Raw genomic sequence first — 20,769 nt, forward strand, 5'->3', positions numbered from 1 at the left:
GCGTTGGAAGAAGATTTGTCATTTCTGATGGGTCAAGGGAGATGGAGAAGAATGATATGTGCTCTCAGCTTGGTTCCTGAGCTGTAAGTAGACAGGGAAAGTTGTTATAAGTCCACCACAGCCACTGGAATAGGCCAGGGGAGCAATGGTAACAGCAACTGTAAAAAAAAAAAAAAAAAAATCCAGTCCCAGCAGGAGGTGGGAGGAGGCAGCCTTTGGCCAGACATAGCTCCCAGGAGGAAAGCCAAGCTTTCTCTCCTGAAAGCTGGCATCTCTGCCATTCATCACGTTCGGGCTGACTCTAGGTTTCCACCTGTCAGCTTCTACCAGTGCCCAGAGGCTTAGGGGATAGACCAAATGATTTCTCTAGCTTCTTCTGACTTAGCTGTCCATGATTTGGAAAGAAACAGCAGTGGTAAAGGGAGGACTAAGTGTGAACTGGCTTTTATTTTAGGCAGATAAAGACTTTTTTTTTTAATTGAATGAGTGATGCTTGTAGTTGCCAAGGCCACTATGTACAGAGAAGAGGGGGAGAACTTTATTTCTTGGTTTCTTCCTTCTTGGACAGAGTCCTTATGATTTCCTCCTTCTTGGCCTTGAGCCGCTCTTCAAGGTGCTTGCCGCCTTCCTTGGTCTTCAACCTGTGGGCCTCAGCCTGGTCCACCAGAAGCTTCTTGTAAGCCTGGTCTGCCTTCAGCTTGCAGATATGTTCCATAAGAATCTGCTTGGTTTTGAACATATTACCCTTCACTTTAAGGTACAGGCTGTGATACACGTAGTGGTCAATCTTCTTAGGTTCACACTATCTTCTGAGAAGCCGGCACAGAATTCTCAGCCTCCTCATCCAGGTTACCTTCTCATCGGAGCACTGGCAGTACCCTTTTCCTTAACTATGCCTATGTGCATCCCGTTCCAGTGGGTCAAGGTGTCTTTCCAGCATCGAGCCTGGGAATGGACCATCATAGTCTTCCAGGTCATCAGCCCATCTTTGATCAGCTTTTAGAACTGGTGATTTCATTAGTCTTATTGGGGCCTAACCAGACCTTCTTTTTGCCACAGCGGAGGATGCTGAAGGCAATCCTCTTCTGAAGCCTGAACACACTTTTGGTTGCAGCCGCAGAGGCAAAATGGTGAACTGGTGTTTCTTTATTCCACTCTGCGTCCCTCGTACCATGTCCCAGACACTGAGCCTGCCCAAGGTGTATGTGTCTGTGTGTAAATGACCTATAGTTCCCCACCACACTAAAAAAAGAAAAAAAATTAAAATGCTATTTCTCCCTTACTATTAAAATGCTATTTCTGCCCTCCACCTGTCACCCCAGAATAGAAAGCTCACTTGTCATGGAACTCAGTTTCCTCAGACCTCATCAGAGACACTCAACTTCACATTTCCAAGGACAGCCTTGGCTATTTATCCTCTGATACATACCCAAAGGCTGAGTTTTCCCTTTCCCATTCCAGGTCCCAGGTCTGTGGAAAGACTGCTCACAGGCTTCATCCACCTCAGCCTTGAAGTGTCAAAGGGGAAATGATTTCAAATGCACAAGCTATGTTGCCCCCTGCTTCAGGATATGGGCACTTGGCGTGATCAGTTGTGTCCCAGTCTTTGTGACTCGTGGAGTGTAGCCTGCCAGGGTCCTCTACCCATGGGATTTTCCAGACAAGAATACTGGGTTGGGTTGCCATTTCCTGCTTTAGGAATCCCAACCCAGGGACTGAACCTGCATCTCTTGCATTTCCTGCATTGGCAGGCAGATTCTTTATCTTCATGACACTGCTCTTGTAACCCATGAAGCAGAGTTAGCAGTGAAGACCTGAACTGACCCAGGCTGCTCCAGTGTTCTTCCTGCCTCTGACATCTCTCTCTTGGTTCTGCCCACATCGTCTTCCCAGCAACCTCAGGCAAGGTCTGAGAAAGCCTGCTGTAGTAAAAAGAGCCCTATTGTCTTGAGTCCCAAGCTCTTCTTTGCCATTTAACAGCATGTGAGCGTGGGATAATCACTTATGAGCCTCAATTTTCCCTGTCTATGAGATGGAAGTAATAGTAGGTGCCATGACTGAAGGGTTAAGAAACTTAATAATCATTAATATAAAACAACACTCAGGACACCAAGAATAGGCTTTTTCATTAGTTGCTAAGTGAGTACAAAGTCAGAGCACAAAGTGTTCCTTTTTTCAAAAAACTTTTAATTTTATTGGAGTATAGCTGATTTACAATGTTGTATTCAGTATTCTTTAATAGACTAATGGTTAAACATGGTAAATCTGTGGTACTTCCATATCTTGAAATAAAATAAACTACTGATACATTAAAAAACTTGGATGGATCTCCAGAGGATTATGCTGAATGAAAAAAATTCAATCCCCAAAAGTTACACAGTGTATGATTCCATTTTCAAATGACAAAATTTTAGAACTGGAGGATATATTAGGGGTTGTCAAGGGTTAAGAAGGGGGTGACATAGAGGCGTGATCATTAAAAGGGTAACACGAATCCTTGTGGTGCTGGAACTGTGGTAGCAGATTTAAGAATTTACAGAGGTAATAAAATTGCATAGAACTTAATATAAACACATATACAGGTAAAACCAGGGAAATATGACTAAGACTGGTGGATTGAAATAATGGCAATATTCTGGTTGTGATGTTATGCTACAGTTTTACAAAATGTTACTACTGGGTGAAACTGGGCAAAATGTATAAGGGAACTCTCTGTATTATTTTTACAACTGCAATTACCTTAATTTTTAAAAAGGATATGATAGATTATTAATGTTTCTGCTGGGTATAGGAGAGAGAAGGGCCTGTCCTTGTGTTCCCACTGCAGAATTCCAAAGAGGAAGATTAAAAAATATTATTCTCATTGCATCAATAAAATGATTATAACTATGGGGAATGGGGTATTTGTATCTGTTGTACCAGAAATTCTACTCCCTTGAATTTACTTTAAAAATTACAGGCAGTTTTTCACAAGAAAAAAAGAATTCTGTAACTATTATGGTGATGGATGTTAACTAGACTCCCTGTGACGATAATTTTGCAATATATACAAATATTGAACCATTATGTTGTAACCTGAAACTAATAAAATGTTATATATCAATTCTACCTCAATAAAACATGAAAAAAAAAAAACACAAAGTTTTATGTGGTAGGATGTTCATCATGGTATTATCTGTAACAGTAAACATATCTAAATGATTAAAATAGTGGATGAGCTTTATAATTCATGACATATCCAGGTGATGAAATGGTCTATAGACTATAAACATACTTAAAAATATAATACACCAAGAACAATGCCAGGTAGTTCTTCATTTTACTGAGATGTTCTGGGTATTTAAAAGAGCTAATATAGGTAAACGCACTTACAAACTATAAAGTGCTTGGCAAGTGCTCTGTGTTGCTATCTTTTTATTTTGGCTGTGCTGCACAGCATGTAGGATCTTAGTTCCCTGACCAGGGATGGAACACACATGCCCCCTGCAGTGGAAGCATGGAGTCCTAACCACTGGACCACCAGGGATTTCCATTCCTGTGTTGTTATCTTACTGGCTGTCTTTCCCAGCCCCATTCTAGATGAAGTTGTGCTTCCAGGCAGGACACCACCCGAAGAACTCCTAGCTGAAGTCATGGGTATGGGGAAACTGACTTCTTCTGGAGTGTGACTCAAAGAACTGGGGCTACTTCCTTTCCAGGACACTGCCACCCTGTTTCAAATCATCAATAAAACTATGGACATTACCCCCAGCATTTGCACAAACTCACATTTGGCTATAATTCCAGGGGATTCATAAGAGTCTTTGAAGCAATGTCAGCCCTAACGACTCTGAAAAAGTAGTAGACTCTACTGTATCAACTGCTAGTGACTGAGCACCTACTCAGTATCAGGCACTTTCTGAGGTACTTTACACATATTATTTCACTAAATGCTCTTCACCATCTTAAAAGGTTATCTGCATTTCACAGACAAGGAAACTAGGCCTAAAAGAGGTGAAGGGATTTCCCAAGGTAGCACAGCTAGTCAACAGCAGCACTGGCATTGGAGCCCAAGGCTGTCAGCCCATAAACTTACAGTCTTACAAACTTACACTACACATACTAGGTTTAGAACTGAGAAGGAAACTGCACCGAGGTACACGTCTAGAGGAGCCCCAGAAAATTACCCCTGTTCTTCCAATGTTCCTTGGGTAAATACAGACTTAAAACCATCCAAGGCAAAAGAAAAGTCTCTAAAGAGAAGTAGGTCCATTCTGAAGTCTTATATCCCATGAGTAAGTTTTTCCATATATCTAACCTCTATCATCTCTGCTAAAATCCTATCCCTTTACCTCTCGTTTCCAGTGGGGATGGTGAATATATGACATGATGCCCCTCCATGAAAGGTCCTGGGACCAGAGGGGATAGAGGAGTTTCTCTTTCCCCAGGACTGTTGAGGCCTTAGTTCCCTGGGATCTTCCCCAATGTATCAAACCAAACAATGAGCAGGAGAAAATGGATTAGGAAACTAGACCAAGGAGACGAGCTTGGAGGGTGGCCTGGGACTCTCTCAGAACCTTAGTGCTGGGCTCGGGTGAAGTTAAGGTGGGCTGTTTTCCCCACCAGGCTCAGCAGCCAGCTTCATGTTTGACAGCTACTCAGCTGTGGAGGTCCAGCCAGCATTGTTCATGCCAGAGCCTCTTGTTTGTCTCAATATGACATCTCTCTAGAAAGGAGGGGTCTGGGGGATTCTGCCACTCTGCATTTATTCCTCCTGTGTCAATACTACTTTGCTGTACTTGCTCAGGAGCAGCCAGTCCACTGGGGAGGGCGGCACTTAGAGATACCCAGGGAAGAGAATAATCTTGTGAGGAGAAGCCTGGGATCCTAAGACTTTTCTCTCAACATGACAGTTAGGAAGGAAACTGGGGCCTGAGTCCAGACACAGACTGGGAAGAAGAGGTGGCTTCCATCACACTGTCTTTCCTTCCCTCCTCCATGCACTGTGCTATCCTGCTGGGACCTAGGCACGCCCACTGCTCACTTTGGCTTCCCTTGGCCCACCTCTCTTATGGACAGGAGAGAGTTAAAGAGATGGTATGGGCAAGCCATAAATTTCCCATCAGTGTGGGGAGGGGAGGACTGTTGGCAGGGAGGGGGGTAAGCTGGGAGGTGGGGTGGGGAGAGCTGGGAAAAAGCCAGGAGGTTGTCTCTAGGTAACAATAAACACTGCAAGCAAGGAGCAGCTGTTACACTTACTCTCCCTGCATCACAATGCTGAAATAACACTAATAAACCAGTGTGCCCAATGCACAGGCATATACACATTCAGGGCCAAGTTCTGCTGTACCCCTAGAGCTGCCCTTTGCTTCAGGTCAGGGGCCTTGGTGCCAGTGGACATACTTGTCTTGGCCTTGCTATACTTATGTGGAAGATGAGGACTGGTGAGTCAGTCTCAGAGCCAGAGTGGCATTCTCAAAAGAAGGAGGGTTTCAGAGGCTGGGTATTCTGGGTTCAGAACCGGAGGGCTTTCACCGATGGGAAGAGGTCAAATGGAGTAAATCTTGGTTGGGAGTTGGGAGGAGCAGAGGAGAGTGACAGAGAAAAAGTATAGCGAACAGACAACTACTTACCGTGTCTTCTCAGATTGGAGGGCATGAGGTAGCCAGAAGTGGAGTCAGCTAAATGGAGGTGGAAGTTGAAGGAGGGTTGAGGAGAAAGAAGGTTTAAGAGGTGGTATTGGGGAGTTATCCTTGTATCTCCTGAGGTTGAACTCCCCACACCTGCCTACACCCACCTGGTGCGCCAAGCCTCCCCCTTACAGCACCACTTTCATAGCAGAGCCAGGTGATATGTCAGTTCAGTTCAGGGTTGAGCTTTATTATGGGTGTTCCAGCAGGGGTCCCTGGGTTTCTGATGCTGCCAGGAAGAGCTGGGGGAGTGGAACTGGTCACATCTCCCTACACAAAGAGCAGCTGGCCTGTCCCTTTGTCCAACCAAAACTCTCTGGATTCCCAGGAGCATCCCAGCAGAGGGGGCCCTCATCTCTGCTGGACAGCAGAGCTGCCATCAGTGACAAGAATAGAAATAGGCAAATGAAAACTTAGGTTCTCTCAGAGAACTCCCCTCCAATTCTTCTCTGAGGTTAGGAGGAGGATGTTTATTAAGTGTCTAGATACACTGGTATCCAAGATCCCTATTTCCTTTTGCTGAAACAGGGAGGCCCCTGGGACTGTGGTCGGGGGCATGGCTAGTTCTCCTGGTCCTCTTTCTGGCCCTGTGCTGCTGATGTGACCTTAAACATAGTATTTTATCATTCCCCTGATTCAGAAAGTCTGGAGAAGATGCACATCGGCTACTTGGCCTGTAATGGAAGAGAAAATCAGCACCTTTGAAGACCACAGTTTCTGTTTCCAGCAAAGAAAGTATAAGACCAAGTGGTAATCATTCCAGGTTCTGGTCTTAAAATAGTGCCCCCTACTTAAAAAAAAAATTTCTGAGTGTCAGCTGGGTGCCCAGAGCTGTGGCAGGCAAGAAAGGGCAGGGAGCAGTAGCTGTGACTGCCCAGGAGTGCTGAGCTGCCCAGCACATTACCCTGTGTGTAGCCCAGGGACACAGTAGAGTAAGACTAACTAGCCTCTCCTATCCTTTCCTCACTGAGAAGCCTCTCCCTGGGAATGCTCAGCATTCCCTGCCATCTTCTCTCCCTTTTCCCTTTCTTCTTTCTTAGCTGGGGTTTCTCCTTGCCCCACAATCCGGATGAGAGACCTCTATCCACAGAGCACAGAGTTGGGGAGAAATGGGGCAAAAGGGAGCTCTAACAGGCCCGGATGCCTTCTCCTCTTATTGTTATGAGTCACCAGAACCTTGAGCTCAGCTGAGCTGCCAGCAGCCTTCTCCCTCCCTAGAGCCACTCCAGCCAGGCAGACAAGGACCTACAGGACCCAAGAGCCCACCATCTTCCTGCTTCCAGGGCCACAGTCCCCTTCTTCATCCCTAGGAATCTGCACCACAGACACACTGAGATGAGTTAGAAAGACGTGTGAGAGACCCCAACATGTGCTCTGTGCTGTAGCAGAGAGCCAGCTGCCTGTATGGCAGAGTAGGATCACCAGCCAGGAAACCTGGCACAGCCTGGGCACAGAGCCTGTCAGCATGTGAGAGGGTGCGTGAGACAGGATGGGATAAGGAGGCTTTTTCAGGAGCAGGCATCTCCTCCTGGCTCCGCCTCTGGTCACTGTCTCTTCTCCTTGGCTCCTCTCCGCAGGTATTGATGGACATCATGACACTGCCACCTCTGAAATGTCTTCCTTCACCTCCTCCATGGCTTTGGGAGTTAAGAGAATGGTCTGCATGATAACCTTCGAGGTGTCAAGGTGGGAGGTTCAGACATCCAGCTCTCTTACCAACCAGTGGGACACACTGAGGGAGAAGGAGGAAAGGAGCCCCAACAGAGTAAAAGTTAAACCTGGACCAACACAGAGTCCCTCAGCAACCCCTCTTCTCTAGAGCGCAGGGGACACTGGGTACTGCTACCTCTGCTTTCACTTACTTCAAGTCTATCCCTCTTTCCCTGCAAAAGCTCAGGGTTACTTCTGGATTCCAGAGCAGGGTCCAGGCTCTGACTCCAAGGCTGTAGATGTCATACCCTTGGTTAAATCTTAAGAGTGTGAGGCAGGGCTAGTGGAGATTGAGGGGAGGGAAGTCTTGTTCCTGAGAGAAACATCAAGAATCTATCAACAATTGAATGGTTTAAGGGCCTTTTAGCTCCTCCAGTATACCTCTAATCCTGGAGTAGGGGTAAACAAAGGGTGAGAAAGAAGGCCTTCAGAAAGCCTGATGCCTCTTGTCTTTCTCCACCGAATGCTCTTCCATTGCTCTGTTTCTCTAAATAAGAGCCATCCAATAAATCCCCTCAACAACACTCAGTATGAATAGCCTGCTTTAAGTTAGGTAGCAACACCCCACCCAAAGGTGGGACTATAGGCCTCAGTTTCCAAATACCCCCTCTCTATCTTCCCTCTTTCTGGCTTCGCCCTGACCTCCGCCACACCTTTCCCTGCAGGTTCTTGGAAGCAGGGGCAATGCAAGGCGGCCTCCTCATCTTGGTAGTAGAAAGGGCAGAGAATCAGACAGCCAAGGAGATGGCCCTGAGGGTCTAAGAAAAGGGCAGAATGAGCCTGGGGGCACTTAGAAAGGCACATCTGGGTCTTTCCTAGGGACTTTGGGGATATTAAATGGTGAGTATACTGAGATGAGAATATATTTCTGGGAGTAGGGGATAAGTGTTGGGGGCTTGGAGAGTGTGACAAAGTCTCTAAAACTCACACAGCTTTCCAAGCTTTCTGCCCATCCTTGTCTAGACCTCAACTTAGTCCCATGAAGCACAGAACAATGTTGAATTTTTTTTTAATGTTGACTTTTTTAAGGAAGGAAGGAGATGCCAGGAAATGGTATCTTTGGCAATGTAGTGGGCAAGTCACTTCTCTCCATAAGTCTTTCTCAACTCTAGCATCTGAACCGTGAAGGAGGTGGGGGTGGGAGCAGCTGGAGACATGCCCCTCTCTCCAGTGTCCATCACTACCTTACAGAACTGGACGGGGCTTCCCTAAGAGCTTTGGGCCATCGGTTCAGTTCAGTCACTCCGACTCTTTGTGACTCCATGAACTGCAGCACACCAGGCCTCCCTGTCCATCACCAACTCCCGGCGTTCACTCAAACTCACGTCCATTGAGTCGGTGATGCCATCCAGCCATCTCATCCTCTGTCGTCCCCTTTTCCTCCTGCCCCCAATCCCTCCCAGCATCAGAGTCTTTTCCAATGAGTCAACTCTTCTCATGAGGTGGCCAAAGTACTGGAGTTTAGCTTTAGCATCATTCCTTCCAAAGAACACCCAGGGCTGATCTCCTGTAGAATGGACTGGTTGGATATCCTTGCAGTCTAAGGGACTCTCAAGAGTCTTCTTCAACACCACAGTTCAAAAGCATCAATTCTTCGGCACTCAGCTTTCTTCACAGTCCAACTCTCACATCCATACATGACCACAGGAAAAACCATAGCCTTGACTAGACGGACCTTTGTTGGCAAAGTATGGTGCTGCACAAATACAGGAGCATTTCTGACTCAGCTTTCAGAGTCTTAAGTTTTAATTCTCTCTTCTTGGCCTAGACATAGGACAAGACCACGCCTTGCTATATTTTGGGGCATAATTTTCTCTACCAGTTTTTACTGCAGCAGAAAAATTTGTCATAAGATCCCAGAAAAACCTCAATATTTAGTCGCCATTGGGGAATCTATACCTTGGTTAAGGAACTGGGGAAGTTGATGTATTTCCTTCCCTGTGCCTTTTAGAATACAGTAAAATCTCATGGGAGTGGGTAGTTCTGGAGGATCTGTCTACATGAAAGCAAGGGAATGGAGATGCCTTCTGGAACAGACTGTATGAGGGAAATGTCCCCCCAGTAATGCACCCACCTTACTCCCTTAAGTTACTTTCAAAACTCAGGGGTCAGAGACAGGAGACTCCAAGAAACGGAAAATAATACTCTGCCAAACCTTTCCCCTTGACTTTGCTCCCAATACCCTACCTACCTACATTTTCTGGTATTCCCAGGAATTCCCCAAATCCAGGAACAAAAGTAACTCCAGGACAAGATTCAACTGTTTCCCTTCTCTGGGTCTCCGTTTTCACATCTGTAAAACGAATGGTTTGAAAAGATGAGCTCCAAGTTCTCTTCCTGACAACAGTAAGGGTCTATGATTCATACCCCAAGGCATCAGCCCTCATTTGCATGTAATTTCCATGGCACTTATTTCATGTCTAAACACAGAGAAATATCTCTGAACCCGGCCCCGCTCCTCCCTCTCACCAGAGTCTCCAGTTTTTTGGTCCCCAGCTCTTATCTTCACCCTTCAAGGACCTCAAAGCTCTGTCCTCACCTTCCTTTCACAGTTTTACAGCACTCACTGGGACAAGCTCAACTGCACAAAACTCGGGAACAAGAAAACAGCCTTACCTAATATTCCTGGCTGCAATATGGGGGCTCAGAACTGAGTCAACTGGTGAGGTTCCATCCTTTTTGAAGGTCCTGGCAGTTGGGGGGAAATCCCAGTGCCTCTCCTCCTCCTCCACCTTGCTATTCTCCATGCCAGAACGCAAAGTGGCCAGTGATTGATGGGCCTGGGTTCCCAGTAACCGCACCCAGTGGCCCAATCCTCCTCCCCTACCCAATCTCTCCCCTGTCCCTATTCAGAGATCAGATTGTCTCATGTTGGTCCCCGAGGTCCCATTAATTAAAAATACATCCAATTAAATGGCAGGTGAAAACGTGCTATTGGAGCTCTCCACCCCCCTGCCCCAGCTTGGTCCTCCCCACCCCCCTTTTAAGGCTCAGCTGTGCTTTGAGCTGAGAAAAAAAAGAGAGAGAGAGGAAGAAAGAGGGAGAGAGAAGAGGAAGACATAGAGGTGGGGGTATGGGGGAAAGCTATTTGAACCTCTGCCAGGGTAGCATGTGCCAGCCTGGGAGGGTGGCACTGTGCCCTGGTGTCTAATTTCTGGAGGTGTGAGTAGGTTCAGTCAGCTGGGTACCCACTTCCATTTCCCTTAAAGGGGCAGAGGAAAGTCAAAGGTTGCGGCTAGCTTTACTGCCCTCCTTCTGGGTTCGGTGAATGAAAGGTAGAAGTGTAAATGGTAGAGGGCCCTTAAGACAGGGTGTGATGTTCAGGGGTTGCAAGAGGCTGAGGCTTCTATTCTTGGTATACTGCTCTTCCCTAAACTGCAAAGAAGATAACGAGAAGCATGGTGGGACCCAGGTGGCAGGACATGGCAGTGCTCCCAAGCCAGGCTGTACCTACCCCTGCCCACAGGAAAGCTGAGAAAAAAATGGAGGGAGGAAGGAAGGAGCCATGATTTGGGTGGGAGCAGACGAGTCAAATAGGATAAAATATACCAGCATGGACATTTGTGTGGGCAGCACCTTATAAGTAAGAAGCTCTGGAGGGACCTACTTGTTCATTCTCTGTACAAAAAGAAGCAGAAGTAGTACAAAGTCACCTCAATTTGGCAGACTGTGAGTAGGGCATCTTTTCTCCTTCACATTTATGGTGTCCCCGGCATTTTGTAAGGCATCTGTCCCGTCCTCCACCCCTCTAAACCCTTCTGGCCCCAAGCAAGGCAAAGTTAATAGGCACTGAGAGCTGTTGGGTGAGGAGCTACGAAAAAAGGAGTAACTAAAAGTGGTACTCAGAATCCAGGCAGTACTGGGAGTATCTGCCAACTGAGGGCCCCCTCCTGGCCTCCCTGGCAGTCTCAGTACCTCCTCACTTCACTTTAACGCTAATTGGAGATTTTAATCTGCGCTGCTGCTCTGCTCGGGGTGCTGGGGGGAGCGCCAGCTGTGCAGCAATTCCAGCAGCACCGACTGTTTAATCAAGCTGTCCTCCTGGGGAGGGACCCTCGGGCATGGGGGTAGGAGGGAGGAGGAGAACCTCTGTCATCTCCCTTAGCCTGTTCAGCATAGAAGGGCTTCCTGGAGACTGAGGACCAAATGTGGGAGACCTTATCCCCACAAGGGCTCCATGGCCCTTGGATCCTTAGTGGAGCCAATACACATATGGGAGCACCATGAGGCTTAAGGGCCAAATCAGTCCCCATCCCATCCTGCTTTCTGACACCTTTTTTGGCACAGAGCCCCAGAGTGTCCTGGGTGTCCTTTAGACATGCAGGCTGTAAATATCTTTCAGATCATCTGAGCTCTGCAGGTTTGTGCTGGGAGAAGTGATGGGGGCATAGAAGGTTGAACTTTGCTACTCTCTCAGTCTTCTCAGTCCTCTCCCTTTCTCTTAAGAGAGCTAACTCTTTAAGAGCTACTTCTCTTGAAACAACTATCATAAGAGACTTTTGTTTTTTTTCTCTCTGAAAACCCAGATACCTCCAAACTCTGGGCTGGAAAGTGACTGTCTAGAGGCTGACGACAGGTGGAGCTTGTTACACCCTTAAAGAAAGAAACACCTGTACAAGGTGTTTGGTGCCTAAAACTAGGAGGCTTCCCAGGTTTGACTGGGAATCTATTGACATGTCAGTCCATTAGGGAAGAGCATTCAGGGTCTCAGGCCATTTTTAAAGGAAGATCAAGTGCAAGAACAATGAACTATTCTTCTGGCTCCTTGGGCCTCTGAACTCAGGCTCTCTGGGTATTTTTCTCACCTCTGTCTCAGGGAAATAGTGTGGTGCCCCCCTCTCCCTTCACCCAAATGCTGTCTGCTAAGGGGCAGGAGTTTTAATTGGTCAGCAGCGCCCTCGTGTGGCAAAAACCAAGGCTGTAGCAACATCCAGATTGACAGAGGGGTAGGCACGGTACTCCAGGTACCCAATACTTCCAGAGACATTTCCTACTTTCGAACACCTAACTCTCCATCCATCCCACCGTAACTGCCTCACCTCCAATTCAAGGTATATGCCTACCAGGGAAGGGGGCACCTTACCCAGAGCTGGCATTTGCTTAGGCCTACTGCTTACACTGTCTGGATTGCAGGGGTGAAGAGCCATTGCTGAGAGAGGAGATCTAAGGTCAAAAGGATAAGCTGATATCAACTACAATGGCAAGAGAGGCTCTGGAACCCTTGCCAACTCCCTACAGGTGCCAGACAAGAGCTGCCTCCTGAGCTGGAGACTGAGTATTACTTACTGATGGGTTCTGCCCTACAGTGATTCATTTGCTACTCCCTGGATGTGTCTGGAAATGAACAGGGACAGACTCTTCAAGAGTCTGAGATCCTTGTCCTCAGGAATGGACACAAGATAAGAACCTTTCCCTCAAAAAATTCAAGTTATTCCCCAAGGTTCCAGGCCATAGGGTAGAATGCACATCTGGGACTTCAGATTTCCAACCCTAAGAGAAGGGCTGCCTGTCATTAGACCCTAACACTATCCATTTACTGTTCCCTTCTTCCCTCACCCACTAAATGGGAGAAATGGTTTTGAATTACAGAAAAGAGGATGGTATCTAACATTAGGAATGTCGCTCTAAAATTTAGGGCTGGAAGTCACCAAGCCAGAAAGCTGAGTAAACATGGCCTTCCCCTTGTTTGGAGATATTTAACAATAGAGAGAAATATTCCCAGAGAGAAATATGATCCTGTTCGGGGTTGGAGGGTAGGGAGAGGAGACACCTACCTCACCAGAAGAAGGGTAGGGGTAGGCACTGTAGGTTGGTGACCTGCTCAGTTCTGGGCACTGAGGATGGGAATAACCAGGCTGGCAGACCTCTACTTCCGGTGTCCTGCACAGTGTGTGGACAGGGGGCATGGCCCATCAAACCTGGGAAGGATGTGGAGAAACTGATGAGAAGTAGTAAAAAGGGACATCAATGTCCTATCCTCAGAAGAAAGAGAAAATAGCTTTTTAGGGAAAAAGAAGTCAGGGCTATGTGTGAATGACACAGTGGGTGAGTGAGGCAGGTGTAGAGAGGCTGAGAGTAACCAATATTAGCATCACATTATTGAGTAATAGCTGACCAATACATAAGAACAGGGATGAAATGACCACTAATGTCAATAAAGGGGGTTACCCATTCTAGCCAGGAGGGAGGAACTGCTAATCAGAAGGTAGGACACTGGACTTCCCTGGTGGTTCAATGGCTAAGAATCTGCCTGCCAATGCAGAGCACATGAGTTCGAACCTTGGTCTGGGAGGATTCCACATACGGTGGGGCAACCAAGCCTGTGTGCCACAACTACCGAGCCTGTGCTCTAGAGCCCGCATTCCCAACTAGAGAGGAGGCCCCCAACTAGAGAAATCTGATGCACAGCAACAAAGACCCAGCACAGCAATAAATAAATAAATAAAATTTTATTTTAAAAAGAAGGTAGGACACCATAGTAGAGTCAAAAAAAAAAAAATTAAAGATCTCCTAAGGCAATAGAAATAAAAGCAAAAATAAACAAATGGGACCTAATCAAACTTATAACCTTTTGCACAACAAAGGAAACAATAAACAAAATGAAAAGACAACCTACAGACTGGGAGAAAATATTTGCAAATGATGTGACCAACAAAGGCTTAATTTCCAAAATATACAAACAGCTCATACAACTCAGTGACAAAAAAAAACAGCTCAGTCCAAAAACGGGCAGAAGACCTAAATAACCATTTCTCCAAAGAAGACATATAGATGGTCTACTGACATGTCTCCATTGATACATGAAAAGATGTTCAACATCACTAATTATTAGAGAAATGCAAATCAAAACTACAATGAGAGACTTCCCTGATGGTCCAGTAGTTAAGAATCGGCCTGCCAATGCAGGGGTCATGGGTTCGATCCCTGGTCTGGGAAGATTCCATATACCATGGGGCAATTAATTAATGTGTCACAGCTACTTAAGTCTTCATGCTCTAGAGCCTGTGCTCTGCAACAAGAGAAGCCACTGAAATGGGAAGTCTGTGCACTGCAACTAAGAGAAACTCCCACTCACCACAACTAGAGGAAGCCTGTGCGCCACAACAAAGATCCAGGGTAGCCAAAAAAAAATTAATTAATTTTTTAAAAACCTACAATGAGGTACCACCTCACACTGGTCAGAATGACCATCATTAAAAAGTCTAAAAATAACAAATTCTGGAGGGTGTAGAGAAAAGGGAACCCTCCCAACACTGTTGGTGGAAATGTAAATTGGTGCAGCCAAGATGGAAAACAGTATGGAAGTTCCTTTAAAAACTAAAACCAGAGTTACCATTTGATCCAGCAGTCCCATTCTTGGGCATATATTCAGACAAAACTATGATCTGAAAAGATGCATACACCCCTATAAGTTCATAGTAGCACTATTTACAATAGCCAACACACGGAAACAACCTAAATGTCTATCAACATATGAGTGAATAAAGAGGACGTGGGACATATATACAATGGAATACTGCTGCTGCTGCTGCTAAGTCGCTTCAGTTGTGTCCGACTCTGTGAGACCCCACAGATGGCAGCCTACCAGGCTCCCCCGTCCCTGGGATTCTCCAGGCAAGAACACTGGAGTGGGTTGCCATTTCCTTCTCCAATGCATGAAAGTGAAAAGTGAAAGTGAAGTCACTCAGTCGTGTCCGACTCTTCTCGACCCCATGGACTGCAGTCCACCAGGCTCCTCCATCCATGGGATTCTCCAGGCAAGAGTACTGGAGTGGGGTGCCATGGAATACTACTCACCCATAAAAAAGAATAAAACAATGCCACTTGCCGTAACATGGATGGACCTAGAGATTATCACACTAAGCGAAGTAAGTTAGAAAGAGAAAGTGAAACACTATATGATATCACTTATATGTGGAATCTAAAGATATAGAGTACAGACTTGTCATTGCCCAAGGGGAAGGGAGAGAGATGGATTGAGAGTTTGGGACTAGCAGATGCAAATTGTTAAATACAGAAGGATTAAACAAGATCCTATTGCAAAGTAGAGGGAACTATATTTAATATCCTATAATAAACCATAATGGATAAGAATTTTTTAAAAAAGCTAAGGTAACTCCCCTGGAGATCTTTGGGACTAAGAACTTCCCTGAGACTGTATGTGTGTGTGTGTAAGTGTTAATCCCTTATAAAAGCAGCCCAGTGACCTCTGATTAGCTTAAGATCCCTACCTGGCTCGAAACTCTGTGAAAGAGAGTGAATTTGCCAGGACTCCGGATGTCAGGTAACTAATGGACATTACCAAATTCCTCAGGGGCCATTCCTCCTCCTGCTGCTGTCACCTGTAAAAGAAAATGACATGTAACATTAGACATGAGATAAGGAGCCAGACACCAAAAAGGGTATATGCTCTTTCACTCAAGGAGCATGGCCCTAGTAGGTAAAGTGATGACGATGATCGCCACTCTTCTACTTTACAGAGCTGAGAAGGATTCAGATGAACCTTAAGTACACGCCCAAAGACAGTTTAGAGTTTTCTAAGATTCCTAACTCCAGGCAAGTAGCTCCCAGTCTAGTAAAGTAAAAACTATGCTTCCTATAATTAAGAGAGAAACTGGGAATTCAACATAAAAGGAAGCTCTGAAACCCAGAATTATAAAGGGCAATGAAGGTTCGATGTGAATGCAAAGTTAATGCAAGAAAGTGACTCAAAAGATAACTAGTTTTAGATTAGATAATCAGATTGTTCTGAAGGCTCTCTTGTCTAAAACATCTTCTTGAAGAAAGGCTCAGGACTTTCTATGAGACAGAAAGGAGGTTTGTGGGACAGTAGATTTGACAGTTTGGGCAGGTAGGTTTGTATATTCCCTATGTAGGGATGAATCTGCATGGGAACCAACTTCACATTTCTCCTGTGCTATCAACCACGGTATGATGGAGAAAATGTAAAGATATGTACTGGGATCTATTTGTCATCAGCAATTGAAACTCATTTTGCAAACCCCCTGCCTCTCTGACCTACACCTATAACCTAGACCTAGATTTATCTCTAAGTTGCCTTTCTCCCAAGATTTTGCTTCCAGTTTAGGAACTAGTTAGCATTCCCCTCCCGGCTCAGCGGCTCCCAGACTCATATACCCAGAAAATAAGCATTGGAAGGGACACCTGGGAGAGGTCCAAAGAGGGGAAGGGAGTCTCAGCACCAGAGTGAGATGACTTTAGAAACTTCCATGCCTGTCAGCCCACTGAGCACACTATTCAGGACTCAGGTCACTGTGGAGCACACCACCTTCCTTCCGCTCCACCAAAGAAGAAAACCAACAATCCAAAACTAAAAAAATAAGGGAGAGTAGAGCTCCCCTCGCCCCCAATTTGCCTGTAATCTCAGAGTATCTTATTTTACTAAGAGTTCTATAATCCCTTCTCTCATTCAGCAGCTCCCCTTAGTTTCCCAGCAACTGAGATGTTTTCTTTCTCTTTTCCTTCTGATTATTTTCAATATGCTTTATTATAATGCAAAGGAGCCTGAGTTGAAATTTAGGGTAAATTCCTCACAAAATCTCTGAGGATCTTTTCATACTATCCAACCCCTGGATGATGGCTGGCAACAAGCTCCCTGAATTTGGGGTAACTCTGAGGCATCAGGATCTTTGGTTATGACTTGCCACTTGCTTCCCAACGAGCCAGAGTTCTTGACTCTAAATAAAAATTAGTTGTACAATTTGCATGTCATTGGGTCTTTGAGGTAAAAACATATAAAGCTTCCCAGTTTTTCTACTAAGTTTTTAACCTAACTTTCCCCCTCAATCTGTCCTTCCCCTCCTGACCTGCCCCTCAAATCTCACAGCCTTACTTTCTTGAGGAAGCATAGGACTGTCAGGAACTGATGATCTTAAAATTGGAGGCTCTATACTCAATAGGTTAAGATCCTAGACTTTTGGCTTCTAGTCTTGGCTGGCTGCCGCTAACTCACTGTGAGACTGTGGACAAGGCATTTCCCTTCCCTAAGCCTCAGTTTCTTTCTCCATAAATTGGGAAGTTGAATTAGATGGTCTTTAGTTTCCTTTCTAGCTCTGGTCATCTATGATTCTATCAGGAAGAAGACATACTGTCCTTCCATCAGGAAGTGAAATATTCCTGCCCTTCGTACTTTTCTCTCAGGGCTACAGCATAGAGAAGCTCCTCTGTAGATGCCTGCCTTCTCAAACTGGCTTAAATTAAGGGACAAACAAGTGAGTTCCAGTAGGAGGCCAAACTTCTTTCATTATGAAGAAATGTTAAAAAGGTAATCTAATTCTAACCCTGAATCTTGACAAAGCAGATGAGACAAGGCGGGTATGGGGCACAAAAAAAGCATGACACCCACCCTGCCCCCAACACACAACTTATGACTGTTTAAGAGTCTGAGCACACATTTGGCCTTGCCCTAGGGAACTCTATATAACCAGTGACTGCTTAAGCCAATACAACTGTGTGTGGATGGAAGAAAGCAAGGACATGTGTAAATATTTCCAGAGCATAGGTGTAGATGTCCAATCAATACACAGACACTCATCCTGTTCTCTCTTACTTTAGGCCTATATGTGCTGTTTGAGAAGCTATTGTGGGAGGGCACACCGCATCCTGGTCTTTCCCCTCCCCAAAGTCAGAAAGGAAGAGACAGTGAGGCAGGAGCTACTTGGCTTCCTATAAATTGTTTTGTCCTTCCTCACAGCTGCAATCAGAAGCTAAGGGCTCCCGCAGGCCTTGTTCTGATCTGCTGCAGGCGATGGAGGGTTTTTGAAACCGAGAGGACTTGGCTGCAGCCCCGTTTCAGCTGCCATTGGGGCTGGCTAATGGGCTCATTCTGGAAGACCCCCGCCTGCTGCACTAAAGAGTCCCCCGCTGACCCCCTCCCCAGTCCCAACCCAATTAATAAATGGGGGCTCCCACTTTATGGCTCTGGGAGAAGGAACCAGAGATACAAATGACCCCCAGGGAGGGAGAGAAAAAGGCCTTCCAAGAATCAAGCCAGAGAATTGTGCATCCACAGGCACATGCTGCCACAGGCTAGTCATATCCCATTTTCAAAGCATTAACGGGGAAGAAACTGGCAAAAAACTGTATTTTCTTTCCCAGATCCAGAGTGGGATAGCGTTCTTGAAGTCTGAGGGTACACCCCAGGCATCAACTCTCTTTCACCTGGTTCTCCAATCTGAAAAAGGCAGAGTGCAGGTGACCATCTGGGCACATAGCACAGACTCAACTATTTTCCAGGGGCTATCTCTCCTACTAAACTCTGCAATACTGAACACAGACATATCCCATCAATTTTTTTTTTCTTCAATTATTTGGTTAATAAACATTTTCTACTTCTTAAAAACAAAGCAGCTACCTCTTTCCAAAATCTCATCACCATGAACAGTATAAATACGTCCTGAGGTTATCAACCTTAGCCTATCTTTTTTATTTCTCTCCTCACATCCAAACTATCATCAAGCCTAGCTAATTCTACTGACCCTCTCCCTTTCTTCTCCTTCCCCTTGTCTTACACTAGTTGCCGCTCTTAGGGCCTTACATCTGGACAAGAACAATAATATCCTAGCAAGTTTTTCTGCTTCTATGACCTAGTATAGCTGCAAAAGTCCTGAACATTGTGTTCATCTCATCATGCTCTATTCTGTTACTGCTTACCAAATCAAATTCAAATTCCTCATTCAGGCCACCAAGATTGTTCCTTCATTTCCTAATATTTTTTCCTTTATTATCCTGACTACTCCATTCATAACCCTCTGCACAAAACACAAAGAAACTTTCTATAAGTTTTCTCTCTCCAATCACCTTCCTCCCTCTGTTTCATGTCCTCTATCTTCACTACCTTCAAAGAATCTTTTCTGGTTAACTCTGCGTTTTTCCCATTATTTCTTTGCTTTGTTTCCCTCTGTACTAGGTTATTGTTTTATTTTATAACCTGCATCAGTGTGTTCACTTATAAACACCAATCTCTCTACTTCCCACTCAAGTTTAAGAGTCATCTCTCACTAGATCCAGAAGCTTCCAAAGATGAGACCCTCCCATAATCTTCCCCAGAAGTTGCCCTGTACTCAGGACGTGATCCAGCTAATGATATTACTGCTCCCCATAGAAGCAACCCTCATGGTATAACTCTTGGAATATCATATCAAACAACTACATCAAATACAAACTTATTTTTGTACAATGTCAACTCTCAGGTTGCCATATGCAATTACCAACACTGAACTTGGTACTGAGTCTTTCCAAAATTACAAATTGTTTCATGACTTCAAAGTGTGTTGCAAAACAAAACAAAAATATTGAAAAAAAAAAAGTACAGTAACCAGAGGACTTCATCTTCTTAATGCATAGTATATATACTGCTTTCTTTGAAGCCCCCTTAGGATGAGAAGTCCCATTTTGTTCCCTAAGGTTAATCTTATATTCTCAGGTCATGACCTGATTTTCTAGAATGCAAATCAATCCCAGAGGCAACAGTAAGGTTGTTTCCTACCAGCCTTGCCTGTAGTGGTCTCTGACCATCACATTTTTAGAAGGTCCCTTGGAATAGAGAAGTTATTCATGACTCGTCTCAACTACTTAGGAAGTACTTCCTGAGAATAACTTCACTTCCAAATACTGACACCACTTCCTCTGGTTTAGCCCTGTGTGATTTTGTTGTTGTGTGTCACTAAGTCGTATCTGACTCTTTGCAATTCCATGGACCACCGCACACCAGGCTCCCGTCCTATGTGATTTGACAGGAAAAACTGACCTGCTACCTCCTTTTATCTCCTACATATTGCTCAGAATAATAAGGACTTGCCTTTTATCCTTTCCATTCTTTAGCCTCAAGGTGCTTAATAGTCTAGATAATAAAAGCAAAGGTACTGTGATACCTAGTATATAGTAGGTTCCAGACAATGCTAGTCACCATTTTCTCCCTTCTTACTCCCAACACTTTCTCAGCCTTTCTGGGTCTGTTTTTTCACTGCCTAACGATGGCACTAAACTAGACAAATTAATGCCCTTTTGTAGCTCTAGCATTCTCTGACTCAAATTCATATATTCTGGTTTGTTTGCTCTTCTATGCATCATCCTCACTTGTATCTAAAATGAAGGGGAGAGGAATAACATTATAGTTTCCAGGTTGACCTAAAACATATAAAATCACCTGCAGGGGAATGTTAGTACTCCAAGAATACAAATAATTCTTAGCTTGGTATATCCATATCATTTCCTCCTTAATCCTGGAATACTCTCTTGAACTATGCAGATAGCAGTGCTAAGCAAAATGTCCTAGATAAAAATTACTTGCTTAATATAATCTAGTTTCCCAAGTGAAACTGTCTGCATAGCATCCCCCAGTTTAAGGGTTTCAGGCCGATCCTCCAAC

General features: G+C 45.1%; 1 protein-coding gene and 1 pseudogene across 3 annotated transcripts in view; both read right to left on the reverse strand.

Moving 5' to 3' along the window:
- Nucleotides 1-433: 433 nt before the first annotated feature.
- On the reverse strand, nucleotides 434-5,380 carry LOC120866623 (annotated as a pseudogene).
- Nucleotides 2,154-20,769, reverse strand: part of CDK12 (cyclin dependent kinase 12) — a 65,251-nt gene continuing 46,635 nt past the window's right edge. Inside the window, exons 14-17 of one of the 3 annotated variants that reach the window (XR_005721823.1) lie at nucleotides 15,611-15,721; nucleotides 13,154-13,297; nucleotides 9,571-9,672; nucleotides 8,995-9,143 (exon numbers count right to left, since the gene is read on the reverse strand). Coding sequence is in view for 1 of the 3 variants with exons in the window: in XM_040245494.1 (XP_040101428.1) it covers nucleotides 15,718-15,721 (4 nt within the window). In the remaining 2 variants the exon portion in view is untranslated. Of the gene's footprint in view, nucleotides 9,673-13,153; nucleotides 13,298-15,610; nucleotides 15,722-20,769 lie in introns of those variants that run through there. The other 2 variants (XR_005721822.1, XM_040245494.1) reach the window with 2 other exon arrangements.

This window comes from Oryx dammah, unplaced genomic scaffold, assembly GCF_014754425.2.
Source record: "Oryx dammah isolate SB20612 unplaced genomic scaffold, SCBI_Odam_1.1 HiC_scaffold_8, whole genome shotgun sequence".
NCBI lineage: Eukaryota > Metazoa > Chordata > Mammalia > Artiodactyla > Bovidae > Oryx > Oryx dammah.